The sequence below is a fragment of the Coffea arabica genome, chromosome 2e (genome assembly GCF_036785885.1).
Source record: "Coffea arabica cultivar ET-39 chromosome 2e, Coffea Arabica ET-39 HiFi, whole genome shotgun sequence".
In the NCBI taxonomy this organism is placed as follows: domain Eukaryota; kingdom Viridiplantae; phylum Streptophyta; class Magnoliopsida; order Gentianales; family Rubiaceae; genus Coffea; species Coffea arabica.
Window position 1 is genome coordinate 36,841,330 of NC_092313.1, and position 24,452 is coordinate 36,865,781.

Genomic DNA, 24,452 nt, shown 5'->3' on the forward strand with positions numbered 1-24,452 from the left:
TAAAAGGCGAATGTATTGCAAATGGGACGAAAGGCCCAAGCGTAAGCCCCACAAATTTTTATTTTTAAAAAATATATAAATATGATATATATTATAAAAAATTCATTTGAAGATAAAAATAAATATAATAAAATTAGATAAAATTAAGAAAATTTATACAAATAAGAATTATTATTGTATAACTTCAACTGATAATTTAAGAAACATGCATATTAACATTAGCTGCACCAAAAAGCAAAATAATTAAAATTACAAAAAGTTTAATCTTAGAAACAAATTAGTCACAATTCAAAAGTCACCACATTATCAAGCACTTAAATTACAAATACATAAATTCAAGTAGACACAAACTTCAAAGGTTAATTGTTTCAACAAACACACTTAACTAGTATCAAAAATAAAATACCAAATTAGCAACCATATTGCTTATAATGCATAACAAAGAATAACACCAATAATTAGAAATAAACTGACAAATAAAATGATACTATTCATCAAAGTCAATGAGTTTGTTTGGACAAAGATAATTTGGTTTGCAAAATTTGTTTTCACAAATTCCAATCACCTTTTTATCTCACATACATCACATCACAAAAAGTGCTACAGTAAATATCTCAAATAAATCATCCAAATAAACTCTTATCCAAACAAACTCAATATCATCCATGTCATCATCTTTATCTAGTGTATATACACTAGGTAATTTTCTTCCAATAGTTGATGGTGGTTTTGAAATTTCCATCCTATCACAGGATCCAATCTACAGGTAACAATCTCTTTTTCTTTACCTTTTTTGCCTAACCATATATTATATTACAAAAAAATTCATATTAAATTCATTCAATGTCTCAATATAAAAGATAGTAAATTAGTAATAAAGCTAAATAATAAAAAGTTAAAAACTTAATTGATGAAATTAAATCTTTTTTAAGACAGTTTGTAGGGCATGCACTTTTAACATCCCACTTCAGAGGCACGCCCAAGTGCTTGGTCGTACACCCCACAACACTTTCGCCTTATACGATCACTTAGCAGTAGTATTGGAACACTTCGCCTCAGGACTCGCCTCGCGAACCTCTTTTGAAATGAACTTATATTCAAGTTAATTTAAACAATTAATCAACATACTAATCTCAATTTTGTTTGCTTGCTCGTTTTTCACGTTTTTGCTTTCTGTGTATACAGGAGAGCATTTCCTGTGATCAGCTTGGTTGAATTATTGTGCAGATCCTCAAGTCTGCATCACGTGTTTAAAAAAAATTCCAGTGTATAGAATGATATAATATAGGTGTCAAACTTTTGATGGTAGTAGTTCCTTACAAGGAAATACTACCTCTATCATTGTATGGTGTCTAAGTGATTTTGTCCTTGAGGACCTGGAAACCATACCAGATCCAATTAGTGGTCGCATCAACAGGCGGTGTCGCGACATGTTTCGAACGAGAGGCTGGACCGTCGGCTGAGATGCTATGCTCTATAGCATTGGATTCGAGAGTGCCTAAATCGCTCAAGAAAAATGTTGTGCCAAAATCGATCAAGGGACATTAATTCGGTCCAGATAGCTTGTTTGCCTCCAGAGTCTATACATAGGGATGGCAACGGGGCGGCGATGGTCCCCGCCTCGTTGCCATCTCCGCGATTTAAACATGGCACTATATCCGAGCAATGTAACGACAATTCCAAAGATTGGTACAGCGGTCCATACCAATGGAACGGTAAAGGTGTACGGAGGGATTGAATGTAGACGGGAAATCAAACACGGAAATGTAGGGGGTTATGTGCTGCCACGTGTTGGGGATTTTTTTTTTTCTGACATTTTCTTGACGAAACCCAAAAACGGCAAATAAATCTAATTCTCCGAGCAACCTTCAAAAGCCGGCAACTTTTGAAGGCGCCCAAGGAACTTATCTACCTAGCCCTAAATCCCCCCAATACCGATGTGGGAAAGAACCCCCACGTGTTGGGGATTGATTTCCGGATGTCTAAAAAATCCGCACTGGTGAATATGGCAAGGACCCCGGGTTACTAAGAGAAATTAAAATTTAAAAGAGGAAGTTGATCCTGAGTGAAATGTGGGGACCACATTGATAGCCCATTGACATGATTGAAAGTGAAAATTCTGTCAGCATTTTTTTTTTTTTTTCAACGTAGGGAGTATTTCAGTTTTGTTAAACTAATTTTCTTGTGCCTATGCATCCCATCCCCCAAAGATACATAAGCGATAGAAAGGTGATTTGAATACACGATCTTGAGGCTTAATTAGATTACTCCAAAACTATTCGAACCAACCCCGAGTGACAAGCGATCTAGGCTTCTTCCAAGTCCACATAACTCAGCTCTTCCCTTGGAATAGCTCAGTACTTGGTTGTTGATTATGCTAGTAGTAGTTTTTTTTTTTCCCCAATCGTAGGTTGTTACTTCTGATGAATAGGGTGGATAGGGAAATTGCCCAAGCTGAGAAGCTCGACTGGTTTTCGCTCAGGATCCTTATCCCAAGGTCTCGAGTTCGAACCCAGTAGTTACCGTCTTGGGCATTGGTCGGGTCCGCTCTGCCCGTGCACTGTGGCATTAGTTAGGTGTAGATACAAATACTTACAATGTCGATAAAAAAAGGGGTTGACAGGGAAATTAATGATAACGATTAATGTCTTAAATTAATTATACCAACCGTGGTGGAGGGAAAAAAATAATGAACGTAATTAAGTAGGACATGTGAATTGTAGTAAAGAATAGGTACAAGGTAATAAACAGAAGGGGACGGGGGAAGTTTAAGAGCCAGGGGAAGTTTAATTGAGGAAAATACTAAGGCGGAAGGTGCATTCAGCAAAAGCACATAGGAAGGAACATTGTTAGGGAAAAAATAAATGACTGGATTTTATATACGAGTAAATCTTATATATGCGGATAATATAGATACTATTACTATTTGATTCATGATACATGTGTAAAAGTTGGATTTCAAACTTACATTTTACATAACTATCATTCATCCAAAACTAACAGTACATATACTGTCAGTATAGGAAAAATTAATTCTTTATATATATATACATATATACATGCATACATTCATATGTATATATATATATATATATATATATATATATATATATATATATATATATATATATATGTTAATAACCGGATTATATGGTTACTAGTATGTTTAAATTTGTCTTAGAAGTTGATAAAGTATTGAAGTAATAAGTAGAAGTGAATGTGTTAAACAATTAAGATTTTGAGGAACTAATTAAGGAGACTAGAATAGGAGTAATTAGAGGCACACTTAACTGGATTGCAGAACTTGTAATTAGAGTAAAACGCAAAAATTGAAATAAACTATGAAGTGGCTAATACTGATCCTGAATGTGTGCACTAGTAGGTGTTCGGGATGGTTAGTGTCAACATTGTTTATATTTAAAAAAAAATCATTAATATTGAAATAAACTACGAAATGGTTAGTATTAGTACTGAATGTGTGTACTCGTAACCATTCGTAATGGTAAATGTTCATGATGTGTGTATTTAAAAAAATAAATCACAAATATTGAAATGAACTATGAAGTGGCTAATACTGATCTTGAATGTGTGTACTCGTAGTTGTTCTTGTTGTACTGTTAACAATGTTTCCATTTTTGAGACTGATTGCTTGTTACAGAGGTGAGATGTATGATAACGAAAAAGGAGAGAAGGAAAAAAAAAAGTGTCAAGTGGTTGTATAATATTAACTGGTTAATACTATTTAAGTTTCAACGAGTTTATTTGTTACGTAAAATTACTCTTTGCATCCGAAAGATAGCATGATCAAAGAGTTATCTGCCAACTAGATAAGAGAACCCTGAAGTTCTCCATTGAACGGCAAGTGCCAATGTGTTATTGGAGGAAACAGTTTAGTTTTTCAATTTTGGGGTTTAAGGAGTGAGAAATGTCTATTTGAGACTTGGTATCCAAATTCAAAGGCTCAATAGTTCCTTACTATTTTGGGGCTAATTGGAAACAATGATTTAATTATTTCATTTGTTTCTTTTGTTTGCTTCTTAATTGATGGGAAAGGTCAATTGAGTCCTTTTATAAAAATTAGCTCTTTAAATAGTTGCTAACTATTTAGGATTATTTTTGTATGCTTGAAATTATTTGCTTTATAATTTTCTGGTCAAATGCAAATAGTTGTAGATTATTTTGGGCTCCTTTTATTACATGGTTTTTTTTTTGAATTAATTAAGATAATGGAGCCAGTCAAATTAGTGTAGGTCATGTTAGGCCTGTTAGTTAGTGAAACATCCAAATTAACAAGAGGTTAGTCTAACACTTAGCCCTAATAAGATTCTCTCTTAATCATCATTTTTATTCGTTGTTTAGGTTTCAGAAGGAGAACTTCCTTCCCCTTTCTTCTAGTGAGATAGATGCCTATGAGCATGCAAAATCTTCACTTTTCTACCAATTCCTCCGACAACTAATTGTACTTTCTTTTGATTGCAACCCAAAAATCCTCCATGTGCATGTGAAGTTTTCTTTTGCCCTCAAAATCATCTTAGTGAAATTTTCTTTTCCCCCAGAATCAGCTCAGTTTAGGGATGAATGCTGTACCGATTTATCAATGATTTTTGCACTGGATTTGAATTTGGCCTCTTTTCTTGCTATTTGATTTGAAGTTTTGTTTACTTTTGGAAAAGAATTTTTAATCATGTATGGTACAGCTTTCAAAACCTACTACTTAGACAAGAGCGACATAGCAACCCATTCATATACCAGTAATAATTATCGGAGACCCGCGACCCTCAAATTAGGGGATCTCCCTCCCTAGACCGACTGGAAAATTGAAATCACTAGTTGGTTGGTTTCTCGACTATGTTAATCAGTTTGGTTTTAGACTTGATAATTAGCATGACATCCTTAAGAAGAGCTATAAATATTGTAGATTCTAAGAGTTTTTTAAATAAAGGTACATTTAGTAGGGTAAATAGCATCATTGTGCAAAGGTTGTTTATATTTAGTGGCACACGATAAGCATATCTACAATCCACAATTAAAAATTTAAAATTATCACGTAGTCCTTGAATTAAGTACTTTTGAAGAAAAAATTTATTTTTGCACCAATAAAAGAAACTTCAAAACCACTACTTGAGGGATGGCTACTTGTGTTCAGACACCGAATAAATTTATTAGAACATGGTAAAGCCACTTGAGAAAAGGTTGAAACTTAATGTTGATCAGTCTTGGAAAAGAGGGAAGGCAGGAGGTTGAAAATTTACTCAGACCATGCTGGCAAATCTGTGATCCTGAGGATGTTGAGCTTCCCATTCAGTCCAAAGTCAATTTTAGCTTCTCACAGCCTCCTCCACATGAGGTATATTCTTAGGTTAACCCACAACCCTGTTTTTATCCTAATAGCCATTATTACTGGTAGTAGCAGTAGTAATTTTCTCTCCTCCTTTTTCCCTGTGAGGATTTTTAATCAATTGTTGAGAATTTCAAGTTTTGTGCTTATTCACTCCATCAAAGCTGATTGAATTCAGATTAAATATAAATTTAATTCAAGCTTGTTACTGAAAATTAAATTTAAATTGAAAATACAAAAACAAGCTTGAAATTCTATTTTACTATTTTTTCTTCCTTGTCTTTGTTTTCTGTCCTTGTTATTGTTTAGTAACTTGAAGAATGATTCCATTTATCTTCTCTATGGAGAGAGTTTGGAGAAAATACTAAGTAGAAGCATCCATCCATGACTTTGTACCCTATATTTTTGTCCCTTTTCATTTGTTCTAAGATACATTTATTTTTAATTTGCTAACATGGATGGTGAATGCATGGGTTAGAGTTATGTTATAATTTTACTTGTTAGACAACAATAATATTTTTGTAGTTTTTCTTAATTTTATCAGGTGTGTGTCTATATATATATAGTGTGTGTCTATATATATCTATATATATTGACAAATGTTTATGAATATTGTAATTTTGTAATATTATTGCATATTTTATACTTTTATATGTTTTAAAAAAATCAAAATTTGTGGGATTACGCCCCATATCTTAGGGCTTTCACCCGGTTGGGCGAACATGGATCGCTCTGTCCAATGCCGTCGCGTTTAAACCATTGCTCAGAAGCACCACGCTGCCTGAGGTATTTATTTAGCACCACACCGCTGAAGATGCAGTGTCAGTTTCCTATAATTTGCTGCTTTTATCAGCTTTCCTTCACTGAGTTGTTGATTCGTCTGAATGTTTTTTGTTTTATTGTCATTAGCAATGTATTCTTTTTATGGAACCTGGAAGATGATATGTGAGTTTTTGAGGTGAAGTTGCAGTATTTAAAATTGTAATATTAGGGAAAGCCCTCTTCCCAACTGACATGCAAATAACATGCATTGTCTTGTGTCCTTGCAGTGAACAATATTGTATTGATTACTGTTCAGGTCCTACTAGAGCTAGATAGGAATAGAAAAAAGACCCTTCTACCAAAATCAATTGCCAGGCCTGGTATTCCACTTCCTCCTGAACAGGATACCCTAATCAGTCCCAACTACCAATTTGCTATTAAAAAAAAAAAAAAAAGAAACAAAGCAAGGAAGCAGTTGAGGAAACAGAGGCTGATGAAGGGACTGCTGATCCTAACCTAGACCCTTCTCAAGAGCAAAGAATAGATGCTTCACAAGGCGCTGCTCAGCGTGTATCTTTTCCAATTGGACCCAAACGATCAAAATGCGCATTTTAATCTCAATGGCAGTTGGCAAAAATCATATAGTGGTCAATTGTATGTTTGGGCTTATATATAGTTCTTCTCGCTTCAAAATTCCCCGGAAGATTGACATTTGTCATCTCCATTTCTTGACTCCTTTCTCGTAAGCTAGGCTTCAGTGGTTGGTTGTTTAACCTGTGGCTTTTATGACCGTTGGTGATGCAATCCGGGGCAGTGTTGACTGATAAAATTCGTCCCTGAAAATGTTTTCATACTGGGAAAGGACAAACTGGAGAATTGTATGTATCCTCGATGCGCGATTGTTTGCGTTCGTCGAATGATACTTCTTTTATTGTTATTAACACTCCAGTAAATTTGCTCACATCCTGTGGAAAGTTATAACTTTTTTAAGAATTTGTGTTCTTAATCATCGGCAATGCTTTGGGCTGGTTCATGTATCCTGCTTTAGGTTCAATAGAGCTATATTTGACTAGAAATGATGATTTCTGCGGTGGGTCAATAGTTAAGTAGGAAAAAGTCACCTGGTAAAACCAAAAAGTTCTACCGGAAATTCAGGCCACGGTACAAGTAGAAACCAGTGAGAAGGTACCTCACGCCTCAAAGCTAGATCCATATTCCATTGTAAATATACGGGCGGAAAACCTAGCTCGAGTAAAATCTCACCTAGATCATCAGGCGAGCACAAATAACTGTTGATGCTCATTTTCCTTTTACTTCAAGTGCCCTGCAAAATTTTCGTCAGGCGACAATGCCCCTGAGCCCAAAAGATTACCAGAGAGTGCTTGCACAGATAATCTTACCTTATTTGTCTACAATGCACGTGAACGTTCCAGAAAGTCACATCACATTCTTGTTAGTTTTGGTTATTTGTGAAGAAGTCGTGCAGACTAACAAAACTGGAAGGCAACATGATTAACCTGGTGCTAGTATCTAAACACAAAGCAACACGTCCTACCAATTCAGTTATCCATTTATCTGAAGCTGTTCTGTACAGATATTATGATATATATACACACACATACACAAAAGAATGAGTAATTTGTCCATGGTACCCTATTACTACACGTACTACACGTATATTATCAGAACGGGTCAGCTGCTCGAGCCAATCATTGAACTACGAGAATGATGATCAATGGTATAGTGAGTCCTCAGCCGTACATGCAATGAATCTCCTCCCTGTACTCCATCAATGATTTATCTGGTATTGCTGGAGTTAATTCCACAACATCTCCCATTTTTAGCTTGCACATGGGGTCGCTTATAGTTGCATGATTCTTTACCAAAAAAAAAAAAAAGTTGCATGGTTCAGTGGGGGCCTAAGCTCCTCCAGTAGAGTTCGCTTATAGTTGCATGGCCTAACCATGGCCCTTGATGATCGAGTTCGCTCGAAATTCCTGTATAGACATCTGCAACACCAAAGACTCGGCCCTTGATGGTTCTAAGACTCGGCCGAGTCCGAGACAACTCGGCCGAATTATCATCGGAACGGAACTCTCCATTCCAATATTGGGACGAGATGATTTCGAGATAGATGAATCGCCGAGAAGTCTTCGACATGAATAAAAATGACCGAGTCGACCCCAGTTATTTCGAGTCAAATCGAATCCAACTAAAAACCAACGGAAAAAAAGCTATTTTTATTATCTTTGTTTAGCATATATTTTATTTAATATTATTCGCAATGTTTAGAATATTAAATATATCAAAATTTGTGTTTCGCCGAAACTGCTACCGATATGTTGAAACTGATATGAAATGGTCCGAGCCGTGACCGCGACTGCGAACAATGGATTAGTCATGACAATTTGTATCATCATATGAGTGGTACTAAAATTTCAAACCAAAGGGCAAAAAATTTGAATGAACTCTTGGTATAGCTGCGTCACACAAAAATGCCATTAGAACACCAGAAATTTGGCCAACTAAATCCTTTGCTTCTGAATTAATTCTTTTGCAATCATTGACAACTAAAATAGATGTACAAACTACTGAAAACATCAATAAAAGTTGGATTGGATCTGGGTCCTCTGCACTTCTAATGGCTAAGATCAGCCCATTCAATCTCGATCGCGAACAAACCTAGATCGTTGATTTAAATTTTTATCAATTCAAATTTCACGATTTTTCTTTAATTTTCAGCATGAGAAAGCAAAAGACAAATTTTGTAAACATTGAAACTGTAATTTATTTGGAACACACACCATGTAAGTGTATGAAAAGGGAAAAAACACATTACACACAGATATATTCACACATTAATTGCACAAAATGGGGATAACAAGCTCAATATAATGCCATCAACAACAAACAAAACATATATATATATATATATATATATATATAGGTCAATACAATTTATCCCTATGGTTTAGTATTTTTTTTACATAATTTCCCTATAGTTTCAAAAGCTATACATAGCCCCTTCATGGTTTGGATTAAAGTGTTAAAGTGATGGAATTGATCATTGTAATGGAGCCACCAAAAATATAAAAAATACTTTTTATGTAAAGTTGAAAATTATTTATTAATCAAGGGGGTTATGTGTATATTTTGAAAATCATAAGGGGGTTATATAGTAAAGTATTAAATCATATGGAGATTATATGGTAAAATATAAAATCATACGGGTTAGTGTGTCATGTATTTATAAGGGTAATTTTGATATTTTTAAATGTTTCATTATGAATGATCAATTACGTCATTTTGACACTTTAATCCAAACTATGAAAATGTTATATATAATTTTTAAAACCATAGGAGGATTATGTAGAAAAACACTAAACCAGGGGATAAGTGTAATTTGCCCATATATAAGTGCATTGCAGCTACATACAAAAATAAACTTGCATTGCTGAATTATTTGAACACAATTTAATCGCGATCCTGAGAATTAAGCGTATATATCAAATCGTTGTGAATAAAGATGATGAGGAAGCCGAGGCTCAACAATGGTAACAAGCGGGAACTTCCTTGGTGTTGAAAGCCCGAAGATTTCTTCCATGTCCAAGTCCTCAGGATTCATATCACTTGGCAACTTCCAGTTGTATCCATGTAAAAGATTGGCCAAAGTGGATTGGACAACCTTAAGGCCTAAACTGTACCCCGGGCACATTCTTCTTCCAGAACCAAAAGGCAACAACTCGTAGTCTTGCCCTTTGACATCAATTTCCTCTCCAATGAATCTTTCAGGGTAAAATTCCTGGGGATCTTTCCACAATTCGGGATCCCTCCCAATTGACCAAACATTAATGAGAACTCGAGTTCCCTTTTGGATATCGTACCCTGCAACATTGCAATCTTCACGGGCACATCTTGGCACCAGCATTGGTACTACAGGATGCATACGCATTGTTTCCTTAACAATAGCTTCTACATAAGGAAGGTTTGGGATGTCCTTCTCTGTTACCCATCGGTTCTGACCGATAACCCGGTCAAGTTCTTGGGTTGCCTTTTTGAATAATTCTGGCTTTTTCAGCAACTCTGAAATGGCCCATTCGACTGTCATGGCTGAGCTCTCGGTTCCACCAACAAGTAGGTCCTGGAGTTCATTCATTATTCAAAAAGATTTCAGTGCAATTATTAGAGTTCTCGGAAAAATTTCTACTTTTAGTTCCACTGAGTAGTAGTTCCTGGAGTTCATTCATTACGCAAAAGTGCAGTTATTGAAGTTCTTAGAATAATATATAAATATATATATATATATATATATATATAGTACAAATAGAGCCACTATACTTGTGTGAATGCCTTGACTCCATGCCTCTCCAGTTTCACCTCCAAAGTCTGATGCTCCGCAAGGTCCAGAAGGACATCCACCATGTCCTTGCTTACCCGATTCTGTTCGTCATTCCTCATCCTGGCCACGTTATGCTCGTCCAGGACATGCTCTAGAAACCAGTCGAATTTCTTGCTCAGGATTTTCATCCTCTTAATATACCCCTGCAAATCCAAGAAATTCAGCCAAGGTATCGAATCACCAATGTTAAAGACGCCATTCAGCAAAAGAAGCTCGTCCATCATCTTCACGAACTCTTCAGGCGTGATGATTGAGTTCTGATCAGACTCGTCCAAGTATCTTTTCCCTAACACCATCCTGCTAATCATGTTCAAGCTCATAGTTGTGAGATAATCTTTCAACAAGACAGGCTTGCCTAACGATTGGAACAGCCCCAGAAGAAGTGAGTTCATTTCTTCCACACGAATATGTTCATAGGACTCGAGTCTTTTTGCGCTGAACAATTCCATGAGGCACATCTTACGCGCCTGGTGCCAGTATGGTCCGTAAGGGGACCACATGATGTCAGAGCAGTTATAGCTGGTATACTTTCCGGCTGCAGTTTTGGGCCTATCAGCAAAAGTGACGTCCATGGTCTTGAGGAAAACTTTGGCCATCACCATGGAGGAGCCGACCACAACGGGGAAGGAGCCAAAATGGAGGTGCATTAGGGGACCGTATGTTAGGGAGAGTTGATGGAGTGAACGATGGGAGAGGGTGCCAATGAGGTTTAAGTTTCCAACGATAGGCCAGGGCTTTGGACCTGGTGGGAGGTTGAGTTTTTTCTGATGAAAACGCCTACAAAAGAGCGCGATGACCATCGTGGCAAGCCATGCGACTGCGTAGGCGGCCCAACTGGTGGTGGCGGTGAAAGAAATCTCCATTTCTTTTGGGGTGTGTGTGTGTGTGTGTGGAAGGGTGTTTTAATGAGCATGGAGCCTTGAAAGGGTGTTATATAAAGTTGTGGAACTAGCCGAGTAATTAACTACTAATGCCAAGAACTCATTGTTTACTATTATGAACGGTCTGTCGGCCAATGGTCAATTGAAATCAATGTTTTAAAAGGCAAAGGCATTGCAAATGGCACGAAAGGCCCAAGGCGTGAGGAATAAGCCCCGCAAATTTTTATTTTGAAAAAAATATATAAATATGATATATATTATTAAAAAGGCATTTGAAGATATAAATAAATATAATAAAATTAGATAAAATTAAAAAAATTTGTACAAATAAAGAATTATTATTGTATAACTTCAACTGATAATTTAAGAAACATGCATATTAACATTAGCTGCACCAAAAAGTAAAATAATTAACATTACAAAAAGTTCAATCTTAAAAACAAACTAGTCACAATTCAAAAGTCACCACATTATCAAGCACTTAAATTACAAATGCATAAATTGAAGACACAAACTTCAAAGGTTAATTGTTTCAACAAACACACTTAACTAGTATAAACAATAAAATACCAAATTAGCAACCATATTGCTTATAATACATAACAAGGAATAGCACCAATAATTAGAAATAAACTGACAAATAAAATGATACTATTCATCAAAGTCAATATCATCCATGTCATCATCTTTATCTAGTGTATATACACTAGGTAATTTTCTTTCAATAGTTGGTGGTGGTTTTGAAATTTTCATCCTATCACAGGATCTAATCTACACGTAACAACCTCATTTCCTTTACCTTTTTTGCCTAACCATATATTATATTACAAAAAAGTTCATATCAAACTTATTCAATGTCTCAATATAAAAGATAGTAAATTAGTAATAAAGTTGAATATTAAAAAGTTAAAAACTTAATTGATGAAATTAAATCTTTTTCTTTAAGACAGTTTTTGGGCATACGCTTTTAACATTCCACTTCAGAGCGCGTCCATGCACCTGGGCATACGCCCCAATAACACTTTCACCTTATCCGATCACTTCGGAGTAGTATTGGAACACTTCGTCTTAGAATTCGCCTTGCGAACCCCTTTTGAAATGAACTTATGTTCAAGTTAATTTAAACAATTAATCAACATACTAATCTCAATTTTGTTTGCTTGCTCGAAATGAACTTATGTTCAAGTTAATTTAAACAATTAATCAACATACTAATCTCAATTTTGTTTGCTTGCTCGTTTTTAACATTTTTGCTTTCTGTGTATACAGGAGAGCATTTCCCGTGATCAGCTTGGTTAAATTATTGTGCAGATCCTGAAGTCTGCATCGCATGTTTAAAAGAAATTCCAATATATAGAACGGTATAATATAGGTGTCAAATTTTTGCTGGTAGTAGTTCCTCACAAGGAAATGCTACCTCTATCATTGTATGGTGTCGAAGCGATTTTGTCCTTGAGGACTTGGAAACCATACCAGATCCAATTAGTGGTTGCATCAACAGGCTGAGATGCTATGCTTTATGGCATTGGGTTCGAGAGTGCCTAAATCGCACAAGAAAAATGTGGTGCCAAAATCGATCAAGAGGCATTAATCCGGTCCAGATAGCTTGTTTGCCTCGAGAGTCTATAAAGGATCGACACGTAACAGAAGTTGTAGTGCAAAAACTAGACTGACGGAAGTTGCTAGTAGCTTAACTGAATAAGGACAGCACCTACAGGTCGTCCTGTGGCTCAAATTCATCATCCCGCAATCACACAAATTCAGACAGCACCTACAGGTCGTCCTGTGGCTCAAATTCATCATCTCGCAACCATACAAATTTGTTTATTTCAATAACCGCAACCATCCATCTTACTCTTATAACAAGCTACACTATAAGAGAAGGGAATTTCAAAGGAACTTGTATAGATGCTAGGAGGTGAACTGTCAATGCACTACTGAACTTTTTAAATTTTGCAAAAAAGAAATTACAGAAGAAGAGAATTCAAAGAGGCTGTATAGACATTAAGAGGTTAACCACCATTACATTATAGAACTGTTTAAATTTTTGAAAGAAGGGAAGCACTGTAGTACTTCTTTGTGGTGCATTAAGCGCGATTTAAACATGGCACTATATCCGAGCAATGCAACGAGAATTCCAAAGATTGGTACAGCGGTCTATACCAATGGAATGGTAAAGGTGTACGGAGGGATGGAATGTAGACGGGAAACCAAACACGGAAATGCAGGGGGTTTTGTCCTGCCCCGTGTTGGAGATTGATTACCGGATGTCTAAAAAATCCGTACAGGTGAATATGGCAAGGACCCGGGTTATTAAGAGAAATAAAAAGAGGAAGTTGATCCTGAGTGAAATGTGAGGACCACATTGGAAGCCCATTGACATGATTGAAAGTGAAAATTTTGTCAGTACTCTTTTTTTTTTTTTTTTTAATACAGGGAGTATCCAACTTTGTGAGATTAATCTCCCTGTGCCTATGCACCCCGCCCCCAAGAATATATAAGCGATAGAGAGGTAACTTGAATGCACGACCTCGGGACCTAATTAGGTTACCTCGAAACCATCCGAGCCAACCCCAAGAAACAAGCAATCTAGGCTTCTGCCAGGTCCACATAGCTCAGCTCTTCACTTGGAATAGCTAAGTACTTGGTTGTTGATTATACTAGTAGTAGTTTTTTTTTTTTTTTTTTGAATCGGAGGTTGTTACCTCTGATGAATAGGGTGGATAGGGAAATTGCCCGAGCTAAGAAGCTGGACTGGTTTTTGCTTAGGATCCTTATTCCAGGGTCTCGAGTTCGAATCCCAGTAGTTACCGTCTTGGGCAATGGTCGGGTCCAACTTGCCCAGGCACTGTGAAATTAGTCGGCTGTAGACCCAAATACTTACAGTGTCGATAAAAAAAAAGGGTTGATAGGGTAATTAATGATAACGATTAATGTCTTAAACTAATTATACCAGCCGTGGTAGGAGGAAAAAAAATAATGAACGTAATTAAGTAGGAGATGTGAATTATAGTGAAGAATAGGTACAAGGTAATAAACAGAAGGGGACGGGGGAAGTTTAAGAGCCAGGGGAAGTTCAATTGAGGAAAATACTAAGGCGGAAGGTGCATTCAGCAAAAGCACATAGGAAGGAACATTGTTAGGGAAAAAATAAATGACTGGATTTTATATATGAGTAAATCTTATATATGCGGATAATATATATACTATTACCATTTGATCCATGATACATGTGCAAAAGTTGAATTTCAAATTTACGTTTTTCATAACTATCATTAATCCAAAACTAATAGTGCATATACTGTTAGTGTAGGAAAAATTAATTCTTTATATATACATACATATATACATGCATACATTCATATGTATATATATATATATATGTTAATAACCGGATTATACGGTTACTAGTATGTTTAAATTTGTCTTAGAAGTAATAAGTAGAAGTGAATGTGTTAAACAATTAAGATTTTGAGGAACTAATTAAGGAGATCTGCCAACTAGATAAGAGAACCCTGAAGTTCTCCTTTGAACGGCAAGTGTCAATGTGTTATTGGAGGAAACTGTAGTTTTTCAATTTTGGGGTTTAAGGAGTGAGAAATGTCTATTTGAGACTTGGTATCCAAATTCAAAGGCATAATAGTTCCTTACTATTTTGGGGCTAATTGGTAACAATGATTTAATTATTTCATTTGTTTATTTTGTTTGCTTCTTAATTGATGGGAAAGGTCAATTGAGTCCTTTTATAAAAATTAGCTCTTCAAATAGTTGCTAACTATTTAGGATTATTTTTGTATGCTTGAAATTATTTGCTTTATAATTTTCTGGTCAAATGCAAATAGTTGTAGATTATTTTGGGCTCCTTTTATTACATGGGTTTTTTTTGGATTAATTAAGATAATGGAGCCAGTCAAATTAGTGTAAGTCATGTTAGGCCTGTTAGTTAGTGAAACATCCAAATTAACAAGAGGTTAGTCTAACACTTAGCCCTAATGAGATTCTCTCTTAATCATCATTTTTATTCGTTGTTTAGGTTTCAGAAGGAGAACTTCCTTCCCCTTTCTTCTAGTGAGATAGATAATGCCTATGAGCATGCAAAATCTTCACTTTTCTGCCAATTCTTCCAACAACTAATTGTACTTTCTTTTGATTGCAACCCAAAAAATCCTCCATGTGCATGTGAAGTTTTATTTTGCCCCCAAAATCAGCTTAGTGAAATTTTCTTTTCCCCCAAAATCAGCTCAGTTTAGAGATGAATGCTGTACCGATTCATCAATCATTTTTGCACTGGATTTGAATTTGGCATTGAAAATCTCCTCTTTTCTTGCTATTCGATTTGAAGTTTTGTTTTCTTTTAGAAAAGAATTTTTAATTATGTATGGTGCGGCTTTCAGAACCTACTACTTAAACAAAAGGGACATAGCAACCCATTCATATACCAGTAATAATTATAGGAGGCCCGCGACCCACAAATTAGGGGATCTCCCTCCCTAGACCGACTAGAAAATTGAAATCACTAGTTGGTTGGTTTCCCGACTGTGTTAATCAGTTTGGTTTTAGACTTGATAATTAGCATGACATCCTTAAGAAGAGCTATAAATATTGTAGATTCTAAGTGTTTTTTAAATAAAGGTACATTTAGTAGGGTAAATAGCATCATTGTGCAATGGTTGTTTATATTTAGTGGCACACGATAAGCATATCTACAATCCACAATTAAAATTTTAAAATTATCACGTAGTCCTTGAATTAAGTACTTTCGCAGAAAAAATTTATTTTTGCACCAATAAAAGAAACTTCAAAACCACTACTTGAGGGATGGCTACTAGTGTTCAGACACCGAATAAATTTATTAGAACATGGTAAAGGCACTTGAGAAAAGGTTGAAACTTAATGTTGATCAGTCTTGGAAAAGAGGGAAGGCAGGAGGTTGACAATTTACTCAGACCATGCTGGCAAATCTGTGATCCTGATGATGTTGAGCTTCCCATTCTGTCCAAAGTCAATTTTAGCTTCTCATAGCCTCCTCCACGTGAGGTATATTCTTCATTAAGTTAACCCACAACCCTGTTTTTATCCTAATAGCCATTATTACTGGTAGTAGCAGTAGTAATTTTCTCTCCTCCTTTTTCCCTGTGAGGATTTTTAATCAATTGTTGAGAATTTCAAGTTTTGTGCTTATTCACTCCATCAAAGCTGATTGAATTCAGATTAAATAAGATTAAACATAATTCAAGCTTGTTACTGAAAATTAAATTTAAATTGAAAATACAAAAGCAAGCTTGAAATTCTATTTTACTATTTTTTCTTCCTTGTCTTTGTCTTCTGTCCTTGTTATTGTTTAGTAACTTGAAGAATGGTTCCATTTATCATCTCTATGGAGAGAGTTTGGAGAAAATACTAAGTAGAAGCATCCATCCATGACTTTGTACCCTATATTTTTGTCCCTTTTCATTTGTTCTAAGATATATTTATTTTTTGCTAACATGGATGGTGAATGTATGGGTTAGAGTTATGTTATGATTTTACTTGTTAGACAACAATAATATTTTTGTAGTTTTTCTTAATTTTATCAAGTGTGCGTGTCTATATATATAGTGTGTGTGTGTCTATATATATCTATATATAGATATATGTTTATGAATATTGTAATTTTGTAATATTATTGCATATTTAATACTTTTATATGTTTTAAAAAAATCAAAATTTGTGGGATTACGCCCCATATCTTAGGGCTTTCACCCGGTAGGGCGAACATGGATCGCTCTGTCCAACACCCTCGCGTTTAAACCATTGCTCAGAAGCACCACACTGCTGAAGATGCAGTGTCAATTTCCTATAATTTGCTGCTTTTATTAGCTTTCCTTCATTGAGTTGTTGATTCGTCTGAATGTTTTTTTTTTTATTGCCATTTGCAATGTATTCTTTTTATGGAACCTGGATATGTGAGTTTTTGAGGTGAAGTTGCAGTATTTAAAATTGTAACATTAGGGAAAGCCCTCTTCCCAACTGACATGCAAATAACATGCATTGTCTTGTGTCCTTGCAGTGTACTTATTAACAATTTTGTATTGATTACTGTTCAGGTCCTACTAGAGCTAGCTAGGAATAGAAACAAGACCCCTCTACCAAAATCAATTGCCGGGCCTGGAACTCCACTTTCTCCTGAACAGGATACCGTAATCAGTCCCAACTACCAATTTGCTATTACAAAGAAACAAAGCAAGGAAGCAGTTGAGGAAACGGAGGATGATGAAGAGGCTGCTGATCCAAACCTAAACCCTTCTCAAGAGCAAAGAATAGATGCTTCACAAGGCGCTGCTCAGCGTGTATCTTTTCCAATTGGACCCAAACGATCAAAATGAGCATTTTAATCTCAATGGCAGTTGCCAAAAATCATATAGTGGTCAATTGTATGTTTGGGCTTATATATAGTTCTTCTCGCTTCAAAGTTCCCAGGAAGATTGACATTTGTCATCTCCATTTCTTGACTCCTTTCTCATAAGCTAGGCTTCAGTGGTTGGTTGTTTAACCTGTGGCTTTATGACCGTTGGTGATGCAATCCGGAGCAGTGTTGACTGGTAAAATTCATCCCTGAAATGAGACTCTGAAAATGTTTTCATACTGGGAAACGACAAACTGGAGAATTGTATGTATCCTGGTTGCACGATTGTTTGTGCTCATCGATTGGTCCTTCTTTTAATGTTACTAACATTGCAGTAAATTTGCTCACATCCAGTGGAAAGTTCTAACTTTTTTTTAAAAAAAAAAATTTTTGAATTTGTGTTCATAATATCGGCAATGCTTTGGGCTGGTTCGTGTATCCTGCTCTAGGTACAATTAGAACTATATTTGACTAGAATTGATGATTTCTGCGGTGGTTCAATAGTTAAGTAGGAAAAAGTCACCTGGTAAAACAAAAAAGTTCTACGGAAAATTCAGGCCACGATACAAGTAGAAACCAGCGAGAAGGTACTTCACGTTCTCACAACCTCGCTAGTACAAGTTTCGGCCTCAAGTAGCAACAAGAGCTACCTCACGCCTCAAACCTTAGATCCATATTCCATGTATGTTACGGCTGCCTTCCCTTAGGGCAGAAAACCTAGCTCTAGTAATTTCTCACCTAGATCATCAGGCGAGAACAAATAACTGTTTGATGCTCATTTTCCTTTTACTTCATGTGCCCTGCAAAATTTTCGTCAGGCGACAATACCCCCGAGCCAAAAAATGACAGAGAATTCTTGCAAGGTAAAGTTGCGATAGATAATCTTACCTTACTTGTCTACAATACATATGAACGTTCGCATCACATTGTTATTAGTTTTGGTTAGTTGTGAACAAGTCGTGCAGACTAACAAAACTGTCAGGCAACATGATTAGCAACTTGGTGCTAGTATCTGAACACAAAACAACACGTCCTATCAATTTAGTTAGCCATTTATCTGAAGCTGTTCGGTACAGATATATATATATATATATAGACACACACACACACACACACATAAAAGAATGAGTAATTTGTCCATGGTACCCTATTACTACACGTAAAGTATCAGAACGGGTCAGCTGCTCGAGCCAATCATTGAACTACGAGAAGTTGGTATAGTGAGTCCTCTGTCGTACATGCGCTAAATCTCCTCCCTGTACTCCATCAATGATTTATCTGGTATTGCTGGAGTTAATTCCACAACATCCCTCATTTTTAGCTTGCACATGGGGTCGCTTATAGTTGCATGTTTCAGTCGGGGCCTAAGCTCCTCCTTCAGTAGAAATCCATAGTGTGTCTAATCAAGAGCTCCCCAATCTGCACTCTCAACCATGGCCCTTGACGGTCGAGTTCGCTGGAATTCCTGTACCGACATCTGCAACACCGAAAACCAGACTAGTTATGACAATTTGTATCATCATATGAGTAGGACTAAAATTTTAAAACCAAATAGAGGACCGAAGGGCAAAATATTTGAATGAACTCTTGGTCCCAAAAATGCCATCAGAACACCAGAAATTAGCCAACTAAATCTTTTGCTTCTGAATTAATTCTTTTGCAATCATTGACAACTAAAGAGATGTACAAACTACTGGAAGCATCAATAAAAGTTGGATTAAGGGCAGGAACGGTCCTCAGACGGACTATTTCCAAGCGGTCTCCTCACAATCCCATGCGAAAGGACCAGAAATAGCCACGTCATTCAGTTTTGGGAAGGAGCAAAAATGATGTCGCGTGAATCTGTAGAGTAAAAAGAAATTTGTGAACCTAACCAATGCCGTTGGAACTTAACAGGGGTTTCAAATGTTCAAAAATTGAAAAGAATTGGATTTATTTGAAATGAAACCCGGGAAAATCACCAGCCACATCATTTAGTAGTCAAAATATCATTCAATAGTAAGATAAGGGGAGAAATAGTTGTGGAGAGACAAGCTTGCATACATTCAGGTGATTATAGGTTTGAGAAAGAGATCTCTAAGGCACAAAGTGTGTGAGGGATGAAGACGCACAATGTCGTTGGTGTGTTAAGCAGGCATTTGCAGAGCAAAACAAGGAAGTAGAAGTAAAAGATCTACATTATCCAATGACACTGCATATGCAGAGTGAATTGGAATAGAGAAGAAACCAAGTACAGTACTTAGTCGTCCCTATTATCCCTGGTGAAGCGAACAGTAGTGATTAAGGGAAGTAGCATGGTTGACGGACACTAAGTCGGAGACCAACAAAGGTAATACATTCAGTTATTTCATGGAAAATATGTAAGAATTAGGCATTCTGCCTATGAGCTATAAATGTGTAAAAAGTAGGCAATGTGAGCGTATACTATATTGATTTGAAATAGATGTCATGGTTGTTGGCGGCATGGGTATTGTATGTGAGCAATAGTCACATAGTGTCACAGTTGTGCACAATAGGTTTCCAATAATGTACATGTTGTTAGATGACAATTACTATGCATAGTCACAAGTGTACACATTGTGAGTCAGGCATTGCAGTTAGTTAACTCGTTAGTACAAGGTAAGCAAAGTCCTCACCTTTTAAAATCCAGTTGCATAGTATACATATATCTTGGCTAAAAGAGGTTGAGTGGGATGGCTTGCGTAGTAGAAACTATCAGGGTAGTTGATAAGTACATGTCTATCAAAATTTACAACCGCATGGCGAGAAATTTACATAACTTAGCTGTTTCTTTGAATTTGCAAATGGGTATTTGGTTCATAGGTAATGTTGTCTACATGGTACATAATACGATAATAAAGTTGCTATACAGATGGTTAGTAATTATGTTGACTTCATGGCAGTATATATGTGTTGAAATGGGCCAAACGTGTACATAATTAATGACTTATGTGCAATCTTTTTATTGATGGGACGAGTAAGTGCAATGGTTCACATTGTGATGACTGATGTACACGTGGTAATTGATAGAAAATGTAGTTGTTGATAGCAACAAGTTGACAGAGGATGGGATTCTTAAAATAGGAATGGGGTTTGATGCAAAAGATGAGGCTTATAAATTTTACAATACATATGGTTTTGTCATGGGCTTCAGCATCCAAAAAGACTACTTGAACAAGGACTAGGATGGCTTGACAACATCAAGAAGGTACACTTGTTGCAAGGTATCCCATAACACTTATGTATGCATACATAGTCATAAATTTATAGAAGTTAGCCTATTGTTTAAATTTGCAATTAATTGTTGGCCCTTACATACTATCACGTGCATACACATAATATGGAAATGAATTTACTATATAGTTGTTCGCTGGTTATATAGAATCCACATAGGTGTACAAATTGGGATCTAATATGTTATATCCTACATGTAATTGTTAATACATTATATCTTGTTCAATTTATTTTGCAGCATGCCAAGGATAAAAATAGCTTCTTTTCACAAATCAATGGATATCAATCAAAGGTGGTAGAACAAAGAAGTTAGATTGGATAATTAGATTTTTTTTTATTTTGCCAAACTCATTATACTCATTAGAATGTATTTACACTTAGTTTTCTTATTGTACTTGGGGAAAAAAGTTAAATTGCTAATTTTAGATTTTGTTTATCGATATTGCTAATATGTAGTGACGTGCGCAGGGTATACATATAACATTAAACTCATCCCAATCAAGTTTTACATTTATAAACTCCTAAATACCCCACACGCAATTTATCGCAAGTATACGAATCGTGAGCGAGTATAGGGTATTAAGGGTCGATCTCACAGGGAAGATTGCAATTATCGGTGATTTTCGAACTCCTTTATTATCTAGACTACCATAAATATAAAAGTAATGAAAATTAACACTAGAAAGCTCCTAGAGGTATGGAATTCCTTACTACTCTTGCAAATGAGATTACTGATTAAGTGAATGCTATTATCTTGGCTAGTTATGATGTAATTTCCTTAAACACAAGTCCAATATTTGCAACCAACAAGTCAATCACATACAATGTATATAATCTCAATTCTTCCCCCCACACTTAACATGCACATTGTCCTCAATGTGTCAAAAGGAAAATCAAGATAAAGAAAAATAATACTCCCCTATTGTTGCGATCGAAATGTCAAAGCATGAAGTTCACGAACCATTGGCTACTTATCTCCAATGCTTCATGCATTCCATTTATAACCATTAGTAATATTAACCTAACGATGGAAAATGAGAAACAAATGAAAAACAACAAAATAACTCAACACATAATTTAAACATGAAATCACACAAAATAAAATAGTCAAAACATTGCGTTGCCTCCTAATAAGCGCTTTTGTTTATAATCGTTGGCTCGACTTTTGCACCTCATTTCTCAAAGAGGCTTTATTAATGAATAATCCGCCAATTTTGGTCATGGTGGATCATTAAAAGGTGACTTAATAGAAAAAGTCACATGTTCAAATGATATGAGAGGTGGAAGAAGCTTACCTGTCTCAAGTGAGTCATAAATATTACCTTGAACATGCACCACTTGAGTACTCACCAAAGGAACATCTGTGAGAACCCTCATTTTTAAAATACAATTTTCCCAAACTACATGCCTTGCACCAAGATTTAAATCACCTCTTATATGCCCTAACATTATATTTTACAATATGTTACAACAAATCCCTTGTATTGACCCTCACTTTAAAACATAATTTTCTTATTTACATGCCTTATTATAAGATCTAGACAATTTAATATATGCTCTTACAATATATTTCCTATGTATTATAATAATTTCCATGCATTACATTTCATTTCATTTTACTTGAAGTAAAATATTATCTTGAGTTGGATTCTAATAGTTCACCACTTGCATTTTACCAAGTGTTCCTTTATTAGTGGAAGAGACTTTATGTGAGTGATTAGAGGTGTTAAATTAGAATTGGTACATTTGGAAAGGTATAAATACCATTAGTCAAAGGATTAAGAAAAGTTGTGGTCAAGAAGAGAGAGATGTGGCAAAACCCTAGCCATAGATTTGTTTGACCAAAGATTAAGAAGACAATTTAAACTAAACTTGGCTCTTTTTTTTTAGTATGTTGGCCGAAATTCCTAGCTTCAAAAGAGAGTGTGAGAGAGAGAGCTCCATAAACTTATCTTTTACCCTTAATAAATGAAGAGCAACTAAATCAAAAGAGAAAGATCTAGAGTTTGTGAGAAAACTTTCTTCAATCCTAGTGGTTGATTCAAGCTTTGAGGTTTTCATTTTGGTGGATTGACTTGGCGGTCCAAGCTACTCACAAGAAAGGTAAGTACACCTTAAATGGTAGTTTATGGTGATAAATCATGTGTTTCAAGTGTTAATGGCAAACCATAAGTTGTTTGGGTTGTGAGTTGAAGTAATCTCTTGAATTAGACAAAAGAGTAATTAGTTAGAAAGCATGCCTACCAAGTGTTTGATGAAATGCATGCACTTTATTCATGATTGTTATGAAGTATTAACATGTTTTAAAGCCCTTTTGAGTGAGATATAACACTTGGTATGTGATTTAAGTGGAAATCATGAAAGGATGAAAGTTAGAAAATTTGGAGAAGGTGCTGTTTGAAATTTCAAGAACTCGCTACCCTATTTTGCTTGGATATTTTCGTGCTTAATATGACTACAAATGTGAGGGATATATATTGTGTTATGTGTGTGGAGGTTGTCTACAAAAAATTAACCAATTTGGTTGGCTAAATTTTGAGTTATGAGCAAAGAGGCAAAACTGGACTAGATCCAGGAATTTTTTGACCAATGATCTTGTGAGGGTCATAACGTTTTCTTCGATGATCGGATTTGAGTGCTGTTTGTGGAATTTGAAAGTAGACTCTTAGAGCTTTAAAATGGTACCAAGCTCATTTTCTTGTTCATCCCGAGCGATTCGTGGCGAGTCTTGAAATTTGGCTGCCCGTTTATTATTGTTCATCTGAGACTGTCCAGAAAATTCATTTGGTTGCTTGATTTTGAACCACTTACGTTTGGATTTTGGAAATGATTTATTCTACACAAATATAGCCTTGTGAACCTAATTTCCAACGCCACTGATGGAACCTAATTCTGACTTTTCTACAGTGCATTATAACCGTTTTCCCGAGACTGCCGGGCAAGACTATTCAATCCGAGAAAAAAAGAACCGTTAAGTCTAAATGAAACCTTTCTTTTGCCGAGCTTTCATGTACACATTAAACTTATTTTCTCATGAACTTTTACCATGGTATGGACCTCATTGCATGCCGGATTAAGTAGTCTGGACTACTCACTTGGTTTCTTAATGAACCTATAATTTAGTGAGAAACGAATCTAATTGTTAATAATTTCACTCGTTGCCTTAGGTTTGGGGAAACGCAGGTGACCATAACTGAGACGTTTGACGTTGATTATTACTTTTACTTGACAGGTGAGTGTTCCACTACCTGCTACCTGTTATGTGAAATATCGGAATATCTGAAATACTTGATTTGTGACTGTTAGAGCCAAATACTGTTTTGATAAAATGGAGGCAAGCGTGTACTTTATCGCACTCGACCTCCCTTGTTTTTCAATGAGGCTCTGTGTACTGTTATTATGAGATGTGATTTCTCTATATATGACTGTGTTTAAGTTGTTTGGGTGATATTC

General features: G+C 35.8%; 1 protein-coding gene and 1 long non-coding RNA gene across 2 annotated transcripts; one reads left to right on the top strand and one right to left on the bottom strand.

The window, feature by feature from the left end:
* Positions 1–9,513: 9,513 nt before the first annotated feature.
* LOC113729032 (trimethyltridecatetraene synthase-like) lies at positions 9,514–11,372 on the bottom strand. Its single transcript, XM_027253361.2, has 2 exons — positions 10,439–11,372; positions 9,514–10,241 (listed from the first exon to the last, which is right to left on the bottom strand). The coding sequence occupies exons 1-2, from the start codon at positions 11,360–11,362 to the stop codon at positions 9,594–9,596; spliced, it is 1,572 nt and encodes a 523-aa protein (XP_027109162.2). The 5' UTR covers positions 11,363–11,372; the 3' UTR covers positions 9,514–9,593.
* A 4,977-nt stretch (positions 11,373–16,349) lies between these two features.
* On the top strand, positions 16,350–17,812 carry LOC113729033 (uncharacterized). The gene is made up of 2 exons (XR_011841195.1): positions 16,350–16,417; positions 17,467–17,812. It is a non-coding gene; the product is annotated as an uncharacterized lncRNA (long non-coding RNA).
* The last annotated feature ends 6,640 nt before the right edge of the window (positions 17,813–24,452 follow it).

Coding starts and splice junctions, on each gene's coding strand:
- LOC113729032 (XM_027253361.2), bottom strand. CDS start 11,362: ATGGAGATTTCTTTCACCGCCACCACCAGTTGGGCCGCCTACGCAGTC. Junction 10,242..10,438: donor GAGTCAAGGCATTCACACAA/GTATAGTGGCTC, acceptor AATGAACTCCAG/GACCTACTTGTTGGTGGAAC.